General features: G+C 37.5%; 1 protein-coding gene across 1 annotated transcript in view; it reads left to right on the top strand.

Annotated features, from left to right (window-relative positions):
- LOC105450050 (nose resistant to fluoxetine protein 6) overlaps positions 1 to 15,257 on the top strand; it is a 26,813-nt gene extending 11,556 nt beyond the window's left edge. The window contains exons 3-13 of the mRNA XM_011689653.1: positions 545 to 753; positions 9,802 to 10,043; positions 10,127 to 10,297; positions 10,624 to 10,717; positions 10,791 to 10,910; positions 11,032 to 11,197; positions 11,759 to 11,934; positions 12,702 to 12,831; positions 13,204 to 13,521; positions 14,162 to 14,335; positions 14,494 to 15,257. Coding sequence (XP_011687955.1) covers positions 545 to 753; positions 9,802 to 10,043; positions 10,127 to 10,297; positions 10,624 to 10,717; positions 10,791 to 10,910; positions 11,032 to 11,197; positions 11,759 to 11,934; positions 12,702 to 12,831; positions 13,204 to 13,521; positions 14,162 to 14,287 — 1,752 coding nt within the window. The 3' untranslated portion in view covers positions 14,288 to 14,335; positions 14,494 to 15,257. The remainder of the gene's footprint in view (positions 1 to 544; positions 754 to 9,801; positions 10,044 to 10,126; positions 10,298 to 10,623; positions 10,718 to 10,790; positions 10,911 to 11,031; positions 11,198 to 11,758; positions 11,935 to 12,701; positions 12,832 to 13,203; positions 13,522 to 14,161; positions 14,336 to 14,493) is intronic.
- Positions 15,258 to 18,738: the final 3,481 nt, after the last annotated feature.

Raw genomic sequence — 18,738 nt, forward strand, 5'->3', positions numbered from 1 at the left:
CATTTTAATTAAACGAATTTTAACAATTTTTGAAAAAAATAAATTTTCAAAAAATTACATTTTAATCGGCCATTTTGAATCGGCCATTTTTAAATAAAATCACGATTTCTTAAAAAATAGTCACAAAATTCATCTTTAAGATGAGCCCAGAAAGAAGTCTAGATCTCTTTATTTTTTTGGAAGATATGAATTTTTAAACATTGGGGAAAAGAGGCTTCAACGCAGGTAACACGGCAATTTTAAGATAGGAAAAGCACATAAGCAGCGAAATATGCAATGTAATCATAACAGCAAACGTGCATGAAAGAGAAAGAGAGCGTTTCCGAAGAAGCGTATTCCTCTGTCAGATTTTTTGTAACGAATGGTCAATGTATCTTTTCAGTGGAGCATCTTTTTTAGGGTAGTTAGCACTTTTTGCAATAAGTAGAGGCACGGAAATGTGGAAGAAAGGTATCCTATCCCGTAAGATTTATTAATGAAATAAGTTTCGTCGAGGGATAGAGAATAACTCCGCCTTAACGAGATCATTTCATTTTCTTTCCAGACACGTCAGGTGTTTTTGGGTCTCTGCCTGCCGGGTACATGCGATCGCGCATCCCTGACCTCGATGCTAAGGGCCAGCGCTGATAGAGTCGAACGCGAAGGCAATTCGACCTATCGATCGAGCGGCCCGAAAATTCACGTTGTTACGGTGAAGCCCGTGCCATCCAGCAATTACTGCGCCTGGCAAGATCCCAAATTTTACGTCCTCTCGTGAGTAATCCTAAAAATCCTCTTACAACCGAACCGTAAATTGCTCGGAAAGCGTTGGTTCACCGGCCCGTAGTGGGTTCGTGATATGACTTTTCGCATCGCATGATAATTCAATAACGTTGGAAAATGGAAAGATACAATCGCGATGTAATTGTTAATTCCAGTTCGTGAATATTGATTGTTGCGATTATTGTATGTGTACATACAAACGTAACTATTTGTTAATTACTTTTAAACACGATCGTTTTTAAATACGACGTATTTGTATTACACAGTGCTCTTTCACAACGCTCTAGATAATACTTTTTTAATAGAAAAATATTATTCATGCGATTTAAAGTGAGCAAAGCACTTGAGCTATCTAACGGCGTAACTTGGAAAATTTCATTCTGGGACACAGTGCTCCGATAGAACTTATGAAACTTGCTTGCCGTACTTTCAGTAAACGCAGGTACCGCCTCCCCTTATTCGTATCCCTGAATACCAAAGTTGATATTCCTACGATATCGAAAAAGGATCGAAACATGGTGCTCAGGAAAAATCTTGTATTCTCTGAGCAGATCGAATATTTGTTTTCAATTCGAATGTAACTTCACTTTAACTGCGTTTGTATACGCGTTATTCGAAAGAACAAATTTCGCCGATATTGAACTATATAATAAATATAAAATATTTTTTAATTAACAGCCCATTTTATGTAATTAAAAAGAAAATAATTTGTTCAATTAAATTAATTAAAAGCTACGGTATCTCGAATCCAAAATACATCATTCACTTCAAAATATTCAAGATTGAAATGTGTTTTAAAAACATTATTTTGTCCGACACAACATTGTATACCTATTTCCATTTTATCGGCTATTGCGCGAGATAAAATTTGTGAGAGATAGATTGTAATATAAAATATGGATATTTCAATGACCACTCCAATCGATATTATTTCACTTTAACTCGCAATTTTCCGAACGAAATGTATATAATAATTTATGTTTACGTTTCATTTCAATAAACAAACACGGAGAAACTTGCATTTATGTAAGAAGAGCATTATTTTTTAACTTTAATATTCGCGATATGGTCAGGCACGGTCGACAGAAATTTTGCAACTACGTATTACATAACGCGACGCGACAAAAGATTTTATTTTGGGTAACGAATTAATAAACGACGTAGACAAGATAAAAGTACGTCGTAATTAGACGCGTGCCACCATGGCAAGCTTAAAAAACAATTCATTATAAACTCCCTCATAATTCTCGGAGAAAATTAAGCCGGGATCATGCGGCAAAAACATATATATAATCCCTTAAAAAATGTCCCCTTAATAAATTCTAGAACGCTATATAGCGTTCAACCCTTTCGTCCTCAGCAGCAAAAATCTGGATTTATCATCTTTAATAATATATTGCGAGTAAAAAAGAAGGGACTCTTTTCATAAATTTTTCATGCATCTTTTCGTATTTTCATAAGTATATCAGGAATTTAACACTACTGATACTATGTATTTTATATTAGCGATTAATAAATGCAATTAACGGAAATTTCTTTCAATCGAATGGAGTCTCATAGGAGCGGATTAAAATGGCCAGCTGTATAAACGAGTTATACCCTTAAATTAATCTACGAGTAGAATTTAGTTTAAGCTCCAGCTGCTTAAGTGTTGGAAACTGCGTCGACTCGAAAGGACCGAGGAGTATACACTGTTCGCGTAGATTGGCAGTTAGGGCACTCAAAAAGTTCGATCCACGACAGTAATTATGTCGCTCGATATCTCTGACGTGCGGCTGAAAGCAAGAGTTCCGCAGGGTTCGCTAATTTCGACCACGAATTGCAGTCGAACTTTGGTTATATACACCCGAAGTTTCGGGGCCTCGTTAACCGGAACATTACGGAGACAGGCACGTAAGCGGATTCCCTTCGTCTTTCGAATCCTTTCGTTTTCCCGCTTTCTGGTCGAAAGTTGTACTTTGTCCGCGTTCGGCCACCACTCTGTTTTCTAATCGACTCGATGGAACGGGATCGCCGACACGCCACGCCAGATTATTTATTATCCGGTCGAGATAGCCGCACGCGAAATGCGGTTCATGCGCATCTGACGTGGCCGGTTACGTGAGCGCGTAAGCGGTGTACCCGCGAAAAGAAAGTGCGGGAAGTGTGTTGCACACGTGAACGCTTAATTGCCGCGGGCATATAAGTGGCAATCGCGCAAGCCCTCGAATGCATACAGCATTTGCCTGACCACACGCTGCATTATACATAATACGTGGCAATGAATCGATACTATAATGAGATAGTTCTCGGATGATACCTATATAGATACCAATGCCATGTATCTCTCATTGCGCGAACGATTATGTATTTACAAGCAAAAAAAGCTCAATCCGTATGAATTACGAGTACACATTTTGCACGGCTTAGAGTTGTACAGAAAACAAACAAAACAACAACTCAACGCAAACTCAATCAAGAGTCTATTATTTATGAGGGCGAACGCTTTCAATTTAACTTAGTTTATTTGTTACGTAACTTCGATATACCTTAGCTGGACGTTCTTATAGTATTTCGCAATTTGGAACGAAGCCCGAGAGAGCGAGAGAGCAAAGTTTACGTCGCCGTAGGTATGTACCGCACAAACACGACGCGCCAAAGGAACGCGCGGGACAGCAGGCTCTCGAAGAGCCTCTCCTTTCCTACCTTTCTTTTTACAAGTCAAGTTTTCTAATTTGCGCCCGCTCGAAGAAAAATTGGCGCGACCGACTCTGTTTGAAGCCAGTGCCAAACGTTGCTTAGCATTACTTTCGCGATTGCGTTTCTCTCGCGTCGCCCATCTATCGAAAGGACGGGATTACAACGTACGAGCGTCAATCGTTGCATAATGACACTCGTGCGATCTGGTGGTGTTCGGCAAACAAGGTATACGCAAACAGCCGGGGTATCATGGATGTCAAATTGAGCAAGTGTCCATTGCATGGACATTGCACAGAGTCGACGATGCAACTGCTAACGTGTCACCATCAGTCTTTTCTATCTCCCGGCCACCGTCTATCTCCCCTCGTAGACTCGTTCGTTACCGTAATGCGCGCCGGCTTTTGCGCCCGGTAAATGTTATGTAAATTGCATAACTCGCGGTCAGCTGAAAACTGAACGCGACTAATAAGACACACAGGACATACGGCGTTATCGCGATCTTACGTATCGTGTAATAAATTGCACGCGATTTCGGACATGCGATCCCCCCCTCCTCCCATCGCCTCGCGTTCCCATATTGGAGTTTTGAAGAAATGCATGTATTTCATTAATTCACCGCGATTAACTTAAACGCATCCTTTTCATATTACGCATGTAAATGAGACGTTGCGATCCAGTCGTGGCAATCATTGGCCTGTCACATTCACGTGTAATGCTATTAATGATGTTCATTCATAAATATCTGTTTTTATCCATCATTTGACATCATTTAATTTGAAATATTGCAACAGTAATAAAAATACTATAAGATATGTACGATCAATCTTGGGTTAAAAAGGAAGAAGGTAACTCAAGTGCGTATATATATAAATATAAATTGACGCGGCAGATTACGTTAAATTCTCATCAAGAAGAAATCACGTGATATAAATATCACATATTGATAAATTACATTTGAAGCGTACTATATGTTACAATCGTTAAACGTTAGACGATCGTGCAGAATTATTACGATATTACAATATTACATATACATAGTATTAATCATTGCGTAAAGAGTGGTACTGTTTAAATAGTCGTTAGCATTACGCAGCTAATTGTGAGTCACCGATTAAGTGCATGATACAGGAAAGCAGAACTTTTTCTCAACGGTATAGAACGTTAATCATCTACCGGGAAATGTATTGCATAAACCGTATGATGTATTTACAAAGCATCCGATTGAACGTCGAATTGCCGAACGCATATGTATGTATCGTGCCACCGAGGGCAGTGACAAAAAACTAGCGTGCGACGCCAGTAATTCCGGGTAGCCAATTTTCTGCATCGGCCCGTGTTGCAGTATTACATCAATCGGCCCGTGTTGCAACGTACTTCTTACTGGCATAGGAATGTCGGTCGCAGAATTCGAAGAAACTGAAAAATGCTGCACATGTTGCATGAAATTCGTGCTCGTTATTCAAGCAATAGAATTTAGATGGACAAACTTTTTGCTTAGATTCGGACAATGTGACTCAACGTCGTGTTTAACTCACATGCTTTCGTGAAAGAAATTGGGATAAAACTGGGTTACGTCTTATTTAACTTGTGCAAGTATATGATAACTGTAACGAGATCGGCATTCAACGAAAGTAACTTTGTTAGTTTTTAACACGGTCGATTGTTAAAACGACGCACGGGATCGCAAGAATGATCGTTTGTAAGACGATTGCATTGCAAGACGATTTGAAAGTTCTAACACACCGGGGCGGTCATTTGAACCCGATGGTGCCTCGATAATGCCCCAGTTGCAGCTGTACACTATTGCAGAACAACGCGACGCATTTGTGTCCTTGCGCGTAATGCATAATAACGATGAAGTTAACGAGAACGACGACGCGAGATTGTCAAGCGCGTTGTGTCGGGAAATTGCGCGGTTCAACTTCCAAGGAGAGTTACAATCTAATGGCCCGATTTAGCGGCTCACACACGGCTTGTCTTAAAATGTTATTCGACGCCGAGGGACTGGTTCTCGCAAATTTGCCCACGAAAAAAGTTTCGCATGTACGTGCCGTTTTCCAATTCGTTTCGAAACGAACGAGTGGCCCGAATGGAGCATGAATAGGAGTGCAACGAATCTCTCGAATTTGCAAACAAATCGGAGATACGCTGTTGCGTTACGAAGATACTTAGTCGCGCGTTTAAACGACGACAAACGTCGGCTTGCATTTATTATTGAACGGTAAAATATCTACGAGGCAATTTTCGCCGAGGAGAGGCAAAATGAAAAATTTCACGTGGCTTTCCTAAGTGCGGCTTGAAACAACGCGAATAAATCAAAGGTGATAAACAAGGCGCCTCGCAGCGACGCGACACGCGCGTTAAGTTATTACGGCTTTAAATTACCACTGAATCGATAGTTGCTTCACCTCACGATGGCTTCTCTAATCCGTCGGAGCGTAAGTCGTAAAATTGCGTTAAATAATTACAGCATTAATTTAAAGTTAACCAAGGACAAAAAATGTTCTTTAAAGTAGTATAACCATTTTTCGCGTTACAGATTATCATTTATACTAACGAGCTACACTAAACAACAATTTCTCCTCACAATTAAAATATATAACCATTGTTAAATGTATAAAACGTTGAAATATAAAACTCATCGAAACAAGAAAATTTAATGCGAAAATAAAAATTAAAAGCAATATTAAAATATACATATAAAAACTTTAGTAATACTTCAATGATAAAATATCGAAGCGAAACACAATATAATGAAAATATAAGTGATTAAATATGCGATTTACGGTATACAACGGAAAAGTCAGAATAACATATTGCGACCTGAATCTCAAGGTAGCTGGAAACTCAGTTTACCGAGTTGCTCGGAATGAGGAGGAAACGTGTGGGTCATAAATAATTCTTTTGGTTGCAATATGTCACAACCCTCAGCATGTAATTCTTCAAAATCGCTCTAGATAACGCCGGCTATATATTGTGTCCACGAGCTACCCGAGCTACACGTGCTCGATCGTTATGTGCGGTCTCTTAAACTTTAATATAAACGCTTCGATGCTTTGAATGTAATTTATACGATATCCATTGTTCATAAACAAGTCCAAGATAATATTTACGCAGAGCAAACAAGACGGTGACGACAAACAATTTATTTTTCAACACGATTTTAAACACGATCTAAACATTCACTAGAGTTTTAAACGGTTCTTTTTTTTCATACAGTTGCTGCGAGAAAGTTTATCGTTTTCAAGTCTTTTATTTCATTGTTATTAATCGGATAAGTTCAATGGCCAGTTATACTGAAAACACGGAAATAAAAATACATTAGACTATTCTGACGGAACTGAGAAGGAAGTCTAGCTCAGTTAAACAGCTGACCCTCAAGAGAGCGACGTGATGTGCACGGCACACCAACGCGGCGTGCAATTATGCACCGGCCGACCGTGCATCGCGCGCGCACTTGCACGCATGTTGTGGACCTATTACGCAAGATTATAGAAAGCCCCCGGTGCATGTGAAAGTGTTCGCGCTATCGTCTGCATTCCGGCAGAATGCGGGCCTCGACGGATGCAAATCATGTCTCGGAGTGAGTTCGGGACCAATCGATTGCATTCAAAGTGAAAAACCGTCGGATGGACAGCTGTATTAACGATACACACACAGCAATCCCGTTTGTCCGACATAAAATTTCTCTAAAGTAGCACTAATCAATCGATCGCAAGATCATTAAAAGGTAAATTGAGTTTTCGTTGTTCTTAATTTATTACAATATATGCAAATATATCGCGCACATAGGCGTAGTCTCCACGAATATTGTAACCTTGCGATAAGCGCGTTACTTTCAACACGTTGTCAACGTGTCACGCACGCAATTGCGACAGTAGTAAATATTCTCACGATTCCCCACCGCGAAGTGATAAACGAGGGTATCAGAAAGGGAGCGAGGAAACGAGAGCAAATCTGATGTGACACAAAACGAAAGCGTTGCCGATATAAAGTGAACGCCAGACCGGATGTGTGATAGCGAGTTAAGTAAGCTGAACTGACTCACCATAACCGATGCAGCAGCCATCATGATCTGAAACAAAATATAAAAGACGAAATTACTAACAAGTTACAAAAGAAAATTATTCTCTTCATTTAATATAGTAGACAAAAGTTTCAATGACTATTGAAGATATTGCGATATAAATATTCCATTGCGCGTTTAACATTTTACTCAAAGAAGTTTCTCTAGCGGATGAAAGTTACAAACGCCGATGGTAGCCAATAGGATTAAATCAGAACAGCGAAAATGCGAGGTAAGACGAAGGCCAAGAGAAAAAAAGAAAGAAATGAAGAAGAAGAAGTAGAAGGCGAAAAAAGGTCGCAACAAAAATTCGTTTGTGAAACTTTTGTTTCTCTGCTTCGCGTTCAGGATCGCCTCTACTTCTTTCTCTTTGTCGAAATTCGCGCGTAGTAGCGTGTTAAAATAGGTCGAATCTAAAGAAAAAAAAGAGGGAAGAAAAAAAGAATGCCTGTTGCCATTCTACTTTGCGCGGATAGCCGCATTTAAGCTGAGCACAAATGTGCTGCGGGGAAAAGAAAGAAATCCGCAAGAGCCTCCTCCCGTACACTCGAGGTGTTCCGACAAGAATAATAATTTAAAGCCGACAAGGAGATATAAAGCGGAAGTTCCTTCGGCCGTTAGCCCCGAAAATAAGTGCAATGCGCGGTCCGAAACTGCGAAATTCATTGTCCGAATCCGCTTTACTCGCCAACTCCCGTCCGCAATATTTTATAGTAGTCGATGAAACAAAAATATACAAAATTCGGATGTTCTATAAAATAACTTATTTTTATTTCACGCAATAAGATACGTGCATTAAATATAAATGTAAATAAAAATTCAGAGAAGATAACATAGAAACTTTTTACTGTTTGAATTTTCAGAGTATTCATAATTTCACGCTATGTGCGATAACATATCAATTAAAATTGTTTGAAAAGCAATTCTTGATAATGTACGTCAATCAATTTGACTAAAAATCGATTCATAAATGTCTATAAATTTGTAAAATATGAGCGCGTTATTAAATTCTCGTATAATTACTCTGCAGCATGTCTATCAATTATAAATCTCAATTGTGCGTTAATCTTCAACGTAAAAATTCGATAACACGTCCAACACAGTTCCGTAATGAAGCACGGAGGTGTCAATTTTTCATCGCGAAACTGTTGAACTCGTCATGATTAATCGAATCAATGAGAACTTTGCTCGGGCTCATCATAATTTAGGATTGCATGCAAATTATAATTGCGGATTACATTGAGTTAAAAAAACTTTTTGTAACAATATTAAAAGATATGCATTTTAACATTGTTATACAGGAAGGTTTTTTTGTAAGGAACTAGGCAAAAATATATTTCGTCTAACAATAAGAGTGTAGATCTTTTAAAGTATCACGTGCAAACTTCCCCCTTTCTCTTCCATTCTCTCTCGCGCCTCAATTCACCGTATATTTAATAATGAATAGACGGTGGGAACGCATATGTACCTCTCGTCGTAATTAAGACAGAGGATTATTAATTCCTGAAAAGATTAAATTGGGAAGCGACCGCGGAAAATCGCACCGAGTAGTTTTCCGAATTTAATTTCCCGGAACATTAAGCTCTTCGGCTCCGGCGACTATATAGTACGAACTGTCCAACTGGAAATTGAAAAAGTTCACGGGCTATATATGTACAGCGTACTCTCGATGATATTTGATTATTAAATCGCGCGGATTTGTAATGACCTTCTCTCTCTAGTACTTGAAATTTTCTAACGCCGATGCGTCATGCGACCTGCGAATTGATTTGCAAAATTTCCGGCCGCGTGGCACGTAAGCACTAACACCGTATAAGCGCATCCCTCTACAGTACAATGCATGCACGCTGAATGCCGAAGTTAGTATTGTTAGCGGCGAACAAAAGCGATACGTGACTATAGAACACCTTGCCTATAGAATACCATCTTCAGTTTATGAGCCTGGTGTAAAACCGCGACTAAACACATCTCTAAAGACAGCGAGTTTCTACCGTCGCCGGTCCATTTAATCTTTTAGGCCACTCGCGCTATTCAATAATACGTGTTAACTTTATCGGCAGTATGTTTGGCTTTGCGATAACTCCGTTAACGCGAAAGAGTTTTCAAGCAATCAAGAAAGAAAATAAGATACATTTTTGTTTCCTATACAATCGCGCACGGTTTCGCAATTACTTCTCACGCTATAGGCAGCAAAAGATAAAGATAAAATATATATTATTATACATAAACTCTTGACACGCCTCGTTATCGCTTTTTCCTCATAGATTTACTCACGATAAATACTATCATTTCAGAGCCATCGGCGGCACGATATTGATGCTGATGATCTGCGCGACCGTGTACGAATACAGATCGTTTCCTCTCACGAGCGACATCGAGTCTTCGAGCGTGTCGAATAACAATGACAAAACCAATGATTTTATAGATAAAAATCTGAATCAAGACCGCAATGTGGGGCAGGAAAACGATCAGGAGCTGATCGAAAAAGGGACGAAGCAAAAAGAGATTCCCATTCAAAAGAAGAATTGCAGCAAAGGTTAATGACGTATATATAGTATCTTTGTCGCTTTCTTGCATCCTTGACATTCTTCAATGCAATCTTTGTCGTGACTTTTTCAGGATTCTGGTTGAAATTTTTACTCGCGTTCAGCCCTGCCGTCAACGGAAGTAGGATCATTAGCACCGAGCCTGCGGCCAAAGATAGTCTGACTTGTCTCCACGGTCTTCGCGTGTTCTCCTTGGGATGGGTTATCATGGTGCACACGTACATTCAGGTCTTCTCTATCGCCGGTAATTCTGTGAGAATTGCAAAAAACCACTTCCCGAAATGAATGAACGTGTGGCAGAAAGCGTGGAAGTGTGAAAACGAGAAGCGGACAGGATAATAACGTGGATAATTGCGTTCTCATTAACAACGCTTCAAACTTGAAACTAATTTTACCGATCTACTTTCTATAAGTAGCTTTTGATGCAACCGATAGGCATTATGATGTAATGAGATGTGTATCGGGTTTCTCGATCGGTGATAATTGAAGCTCTTTTCCCCGCTTTATATATGTGTATATACTTTCACCGACAATTTCGCGATTAAGTGTTTCCTCATTACGCTTTTGCAGAGAACAAGACATTGCGAACGGTCACAGAAAGGAATTTCATGTTCCAGACCATCAGTAACGCGACATTTTCCGTGGATACTTTCTTCTTTATTAGGTAACAAACAATGCACCAGTGAACATTTATCGCGATAAAAACGGAAATCAATTCATGACAATATTGTTGACAGTGGCCTGTTGGTGACTATACTGTTCTATCGATCCTTGGGAAATCTTAATATCGAAAAGGGCAATTTTTTCAAGACAAGCTTTAACAAATTTGTTGTCATGATCTTATATCGATTCGTCAGGTATGTTCCAAGTATTATATAATTCCTCGCGTTGAAAAAAATTTTTTCTTTCGAGGCGAGGTAATTCAATTGAGATGAGTTATGAATATACTTTCTTATTTCTGTCTTGTATTTCACGAAGACTGACACCGGCTTACCTCTTTGTGCTGGGGATGAACGAGATCGCTATAAAACAAGCTCAAGCGAAGACAGTCTTTTCGCCTGTTATTATCGATCACCTGACCTGCGAAAAGTTCTGGTGGCGAAATGCGCTATATTTGAACTCGCTGTATCCGCGCACGGAAATGGTAAGATGATTTATGTTCTGCTTATCCTAATGTGCTTTCTTTTTTCTCGTTACTGTGTACCTCGCGAAGCAAAGCTTTCAACGAAATACGAAACTTCTTACATGCATTTTGTAACAGTGTTATTTTGTAACAGCGTCCGCTCGGAATATCTATATGTACATATATGTATACCTTTAAAAAATTAAAAAAATAATTGATCTCAAAGGAAAGGCATTACCGAAAAATACATAACGAATTTAAGAAACAAGATTGAGAAATTATCTTAATGCTGCTTTCGAAATAACGATGCCTTAAGGACTTGACGATACAATAAATATGGGGTAACGAAGAATATTGCATAATACGCGATTATGTAAAAAACGAGTTAACAACATACTTTCGATGAACGATAGGTAGGAAACCCGTAAGGATCGGTTTTTGCATCAAAGCGATATTTAATACGTCGCCTTTCCCGCGCGTAAATTTTCCTCCGCGCGTCCTAGTTCTCTCACTTTCGCAATCCCGTCGCGATGCAATCTGCCTGGCAATTGATTCGCATCTATTACATTAATAACTTTCTAGTGCATGATGTGGAGCTGGTATATGGCAAACGACACGCAGTTCTACGTCCTTGGGATATTTCTTCTTTTGCTCTCCGTGAAATATTTCAAGACCGCGGTCGCTATCGTTTCGCTGTTGATCGTCTCTTCGTGGTTCACTACGTTCTCGGTAGCCTACAGCAACGATTACATAGCCAGGTAATATTTCGGTCTCCCCGATCGATATTAGACGTATATTAGATCATCCTTCATACATTTCGCGCTTTCCCAAAGATCTATCATGGTTAACGATATACTTGTAACAAGTTAACTGATTGAGATTAATGACACTTATTAATTTACTAGATAATCATTAATATTAGCACATGACTAATTGACAAGATAATTTTTAAAAAAGATATTTCTCTAAAAAATAAGATGAAGAAATAAGATTTCTTCGTAAGATGAAAATTATTAATTACACGCTCATAAAAGTATCTTGTTGGTCTAAGAGTAAATTTATTATTTAAGATATCGAGTCTACGAGTGAAATCGTTCAATCAAAATCGTGAGGGTATAACTATCGTGCAGAATTCATAGAGAATCTTAATTATATCAACGAGAGAAACAATTTCTAAGTAACAAAGGCCTTTCACGGCTATTCAATGAAATACAACAATTGGAATACAGCCTCTTGCGACGTCTGTATGACTTGCTCTCCCATCGAATGAAGTACTTCGGTCTTTTTATTCGGAACTGGGTGAATACGGCGGAGGAACAATGCAATAAGCCGGGTATCTGTCGAAGCATCGCCTGTAATTGGAAGCAGGCTTTCATTTCAGACAGCTTCGTGGCGCGCGTGTCTATTATAGCGCGCTATCGACATTGTACTTTGCATTATTCGCCCCCTTCCCCAACCGATGCGGCAATTTCACCGCGCGCGATATTGCGTACACGCTTAATTCCTTTATCGACTCTTCATGCAGGATTCAAGAGCCGTTTGCTCTATTCGACGAACTTTACGATAAACCCTGGCTGAGAGCGGGCCCGTATTTCATCGGCACGATCAGCGGTTATATCCTCTTCAAAACTAAGTGCCAGCTAAAGCTACCGATGGTGAGCATTTCGAAATACTGTTTCCAGCTATCGAGTTAATCATTCAGTCAATCAGTCAGCAATATTCGCGTTCGCCTCGACTCGCCTCGCCTCGCCGCGCGATAATGACGCGATAATGCGGATTTACCGTACAGTTGCAAAATTCGTGTACCTAATACGCACGACAAAAGATGCGAACAATAGAATGGTTAAAAATAATTGTGCAGGATAACGATAAGTATCTTAATACGAGAATAATTTACATTGCAACTATCTAAGTACCCTAAACGACGAGAATTGCTAAATAAACGCGATGGTTATTCATCCACACGCACGCTCGCTTTTTTACCGTAAAATTCTTTCGGTAAACCTAACTGAATCTCAATTCTACAGGGTGTGGAATTGATCGGCTGGATACTGTCCGCAGCCATCATGTTCTCGGTGGTGTACGGACTGTATCCCGGAAATTTGACGGTGATGGTGAGCTCCGTATATGCTGCCTTGGGACACACCGCATGGGCGATGGCCGTGGCTTTTATCGTGATCCAATGCTGCACAGGGTCGGCACGAATGATCGACAGTTTGCTTTCGCTTAGGCTAATGTATCCTCTCACGAGACTCACATACTGCGCCTACCTCGTGCATCCTGTTATCATGATGGTCACAACTACAGCGATGGACGGACCGCTGCATCTCCACAATGGGATTGTGGTAAGATAAAAGGAATATTCCCTGAATATGAATTCATATTGCTACATGATAGTGATTACGTAAGACGATCTGCCTTACCGTAATGTCCATACCATATACTGTTTCTATACGGACAAATAAATAACATGAAATAAAAATCTTTTTTTATACGCGATATTTTCATGACAGATTTTGAAAAAAAAAATTGGAAAATAATTCTCGTATTTTTTATCGCTTTATAAATTGAAGGCTTTTAATTACCTCGTGACATTAAATGTATCTCAACACGTGCGATGATGATTATTAGATATAAATAAATTCAATAGATACCGCTTTTGAAAATATTACATAAAATATAAACTTGCAAAATAAAAGTCACATATAAAATGTTTTATATGTGACTTGATAATAATACAAGAATATTTCTGTTTTTAAAAGAATAGAATATTATTTTGCCTTTTCGATTTATCTTCTTATACAGGAAATCATTCTTTTTTCGATTATGCTTATAACGGATCAGTCTATACAGTGTAACAAATATTATCTTTCTACACATCTTTAGAACTTCTAAAATCTCATATAAAATAAATTGTGTAAAATATTTTACATAGTTCTAATTCTTAATATAATTGTGTTAAGGCTATGCATGTTTCTTTCGCAGCTTATCCTGTACTTCGGCAACCTAGTAGCCTCGTACCTACTGTCGTTCTGCATTTCTCTCGCCTTCGAAGCACCGGTGGTAACTTTGTTGAAAATTGCATTCACCTCGAAGAAGAGAGCGAGGTAGAATGCGATCGTTCGCCAGATAGAAGGATAAATACGATTATCCAGTGTAGTAAGTATGTAGAAATTATAGACGTGAGTTATCAGATAGATAATGATTGTAAGTTGCAACTACGCATTCGTCGCTTATCGCGCGTTAGCCGCATAATTTATACATAATTTAAGCATATTAATAGATAATATTTATCAATATATTAATATTTTTTACAGATAACGATTACTTCAAATCTCAAAACAGAGATGAAAATCACTGAACACTTTTCCAGGACGGAAAAGTTCATCTTTATTTCTGAGTATAGACCGCTGACATTTGATAATTCTTGATAATAATGTAAACATTACGTGATAATTTATGTGATGCAATAAGCCTTAATTCCTTGATGTTAAAATTCCTTTTAACATCAATAGCAAGATAAAAAAAAGTTAAATTCCTTATAAATCAATTTAATATTAACAAAAGGTAAAGGGAGATAAAACGTCAAAAAGATTGATAGAAAACGGCAATTAATTATTCTGGAAATAAAATATTGCAAATGTAAAAATTCATTAAAAATTAAAACCAGCTGATGTAAATACAAAGCTCTGACAACTTTTGTCGAGTCGAGAAATTCTGAATTTCGGGGACAGTTTTATTTGCGATTCTCGCAGAGAGAGGCAACAGTAAAGTTGAAATGAAATACATGCGAATCTCATATTTCTTCCTACTTTAACACGTATTTAACAATTACGTATAAACAACATGACCTGTTAGTGCAATAATCCTTTATTTACATAATGAGTAGGAAAATGTTCCCCATGTCCAAGAAAGCGTAAATCGCTAGCAATGCAATATAAAGTCACGTAGCGTGTTAAGAGACTTTTTTCGCGTCGTACATAGTTGCGAATTTATCATGTCGCGTGTGAATGAAAAAAAAATCTATGATAGCAGCCGTAAATATATAATACAGCCGTATAAACAATAATAAAAAAACGTTTAAGCATGCAATACATATTGGGTATATTATAATATCAATCATTAATATAATTTTTAGTGTAAAAAATTAAAAAAAAAGCAAACTACGCGCATAGCAACGTTAAAATTTTGCAGTATTTTTATCGCACATTTGGCAGCTCAATGTCAAGTGATATAATAAATTCAGTCGTGTAAAATTCAGTCAGCGTAAAGAAATAGGAAAAAAGAATGTGTGACGCGTTTATTTTAGAATTTATGCGTGCCACGCGGGATATCCGATGTTCAATAACAAAAAAAAAAGCGAAAAGTATGTTGTATAGTACAAAATGGATAGAAAAAAATAGAAATAAATGGAAAAAATACATTATTTTGCGTACATTAATAAATAAAAATTTTTAGGAGACAGCAATTTACGATAAATGACAATGTATATATACATATATATATTTAATTATCTTCCTCATTTTATAATCTTACATATTTCGCCTTGCTCTATCATATAATATACTAAATTTGTTATTGGAAATGATACAAAAGCCATTTAATATACCATTGCAAACGATATTAAACTTATTTAAGGTGAATTACTTTTCAAAGTCTTTGTGATGAAAATCAATTTGCCACTATTCTGTATTGTCAAATTGAAATAAGTCTCGGTTTCCTTATCATTGACTTCCTATCGCATCTAGTCGCACAAAGGCTTTCCTCTCCTGCTTTTAGCAACCATAAAGCGGTGCGTGACGTGAAAGGAAGCGCATGTCGCAAATTGATTTTCGATGCTCAGGAGGCATCTCTGGACGGTGCGTTTGAACGCGTTATCTGCCTGCTGCAGACGCGAAAACAATTTCAAGTTCTTTCAAGGATGCGATTATTTATCGTCGTAACAAGATAACAGATGGCTAATAATTGTAAATGATATCCTAATGAGGCTTAGCTTGCCACATTTTTTTGCAGCATTTAATTTCGTTTTTTCAATTTGTTAAAAATCACGATTCTTGATTAACAATTTTTTTACTTAATATCACCGAGACATTTTATATTTAATTCCGTTCCTAGAATTTCAAATTAATTTTAATAAATGGGTGATTATATTTAGAATATATCATATTTAGAGCTGTATAGATTGATAGATTCGTTAATGTTGTTAATGTAATTAATTCCGCTTGATTATTGGATAAAGTTTTTGTCCGTGTTTCGTCCGTGCGATATTGCGTGAGCATGAAGGAACGTTCAATGTCTATATCTGATATTTCCGCACGGTAAGCACATTTCCAGTTTCATCTCTATAGCTTATTTTGTACATGTCACGTTTATTCATCGTGCGAACAGAGCGGAGAAAGAATAGAAATAATATGAATATAAATGTTTGTAGAACGTTTACGTTTAGCGTTATACGTGATGTGTACTGCGAGCAAATATTGAAAAATTCACGGCACTCTTGTAACCGGAAATTGCCAAGCATACATTTCCGCGGAACTATATAATACAACAATGAGATGTTTTTAATTTCAACATTAGAATACGCGCTGCAGTGAAAAAATATCAACATCTAGATTCTTTCTTCAAACTTTTTTTATAAATTGTAAAATAGAAAGCTGAAAATTCGTGATATTGTAAGAGATCAGCCGGTGAAATTCTTTATTAACAGGTTAGCGAAACGTGCGTATGCATATGTAAAATAAACTGCGGCACAAGATAAAAATGTAAGGTATTAAAATTTAATATCGCGTATAGATATAAAATTAACTCCTAATTAAGATGGTGTGTACGAGATTAGCGACGATTTTTCACTGAATTTCATGACGATGTTTAACATACGGAGTTTTATTTGAGATAAACGTAGCAGATTAATTAAAGTGTCGCTATTTATGCCTATTAAAGAGCTAACTGTAGCATTTAAACGCTGAGCAAAACGCCTTCCGCTGACGACTACAGTTTCGCAGAGTGATAAATCTTTAGCCAACCAAAGCCTGTGTAGTATCCACCATCTGGCGTCCGACACGAACACGCACACGAGAGAAAATTGCTGGAAGGAATTAAAGTCGCTCTTAAGATCGATACCCACCCTATTTTAGCAAACGGCCCTATATTACTATTTTTATCCATTAATACGTACATCCATTCATAATTTCGATATATAGGGTGCGATCGAAATCATGATATAAACGGAAAAAAGAGATTGTACAAAAATAATTTTTAACTACAGAATAAAACTTTCTTCTTCACGCAAAGTTTTACTTCACATGGAGAAAATTCATGAAGTTAAAAAAGTAATAATGCCTTCTTTTTTCGTGAACGCGGATAATTTCTTAGCACCTGCACTAGTTGTCAAATTTATTACAAATATATTCATTAAAATATGTATAAATACAAGAAATACAAAAGATTTCTTTTAGAGAAAAGTAGATACGTTTAACATTTCATACTTCGGTCGCAACATGCATAATTCCTTAGGAATGTGCACACCGCAAGTAAAATATTTATACCCGCCTGGCGTCACTTGCTACTTTGGTATAAGTGTAAAGCTGTATTAAATTTTCCTAGACCGCACATAACGGGCATACAAATTCGAAAATCGTTCATCCGTTTGTTTGCCGTGATTTTGCGGTTGCAGAATTGTAGCAGTCTCTATATGCATTACCGCAATGACATTGCCCATGCACGCATGTATGCGAGAGAGAGAGAGAGAGAGAGAGAGAGAGAGAGAGAGAGAGAGAGAGAGAGAGAGAGAGAGAGAGAGAGAGAGAACACCGAAGTTGGTTACGGATGTGCTTTCATAGCACATGGATACTGTCAAATTAAATCCACAACATAACTGAGTAAAGACACGTGCACGACAACGCGACCACAGACTCGACATCTCATTAAGAAAATCGATATCACTTTAATTATCATACACAAGTGTCGGAGACGAGCATTGAACGTAAATGCAGCTATTAAATAAACGTAACGAAACAAACGTCCGATCAAAATTAAACTGAAAGTTCAATTAAAAATCATTTGTATTTCCGTACGTATCCGTATTATACATTTTCAATACATCACAAATTCTAGTTGCAATTAATATCTGACAACATTTTAATTAAATAATGGAAGTCATGACGAAAAATATAGGCACTTTGTTAGTTTATTTCTTTAACGACAACAAATTTTTCACAATACATTATCCATGCTTTGTTCTATGCAAGAGAAAACAAATCTATTAATCTATTGATAATATATGATATATGTAGTTGCAATATATGTATTTATTTAATCTTCTTTCGAAATTTCGACGTTCTTTACGATCGATTTAATCAAAACACGTAGGATTCGAAAGTTCGATTTCCTGAACCGAAACGTGAAATGCGGAAATTCATTTGAGTAGACCACAAAATGCATTCAGGCACATAAAAGCCATTGCACTGCAAACAAATTCTGTACATAAAAGCTCTATATATAAGCGATATGTAATATGCAATTTGCTATTTAAGCGCACTATAGTTTCAATTAAATTATGCATG

The sequence above is a fragment of the Wasmannia auropunctata genome, unplaced genomic scaffold, assembly GCF_000956235.1.
Source record: "Wasmannia auropunctata unplaced genomic scaffold, wasmannia.A_1.0 LD336069.1, whole genome shotgun sequence".
Classification (NCBI taxonomy): Eukaryota; Metazoa; Arthropoda; class Insecta; order Hymenoptera; family Formicidae; genus Wasmannia; species Wasmannia auropunctata.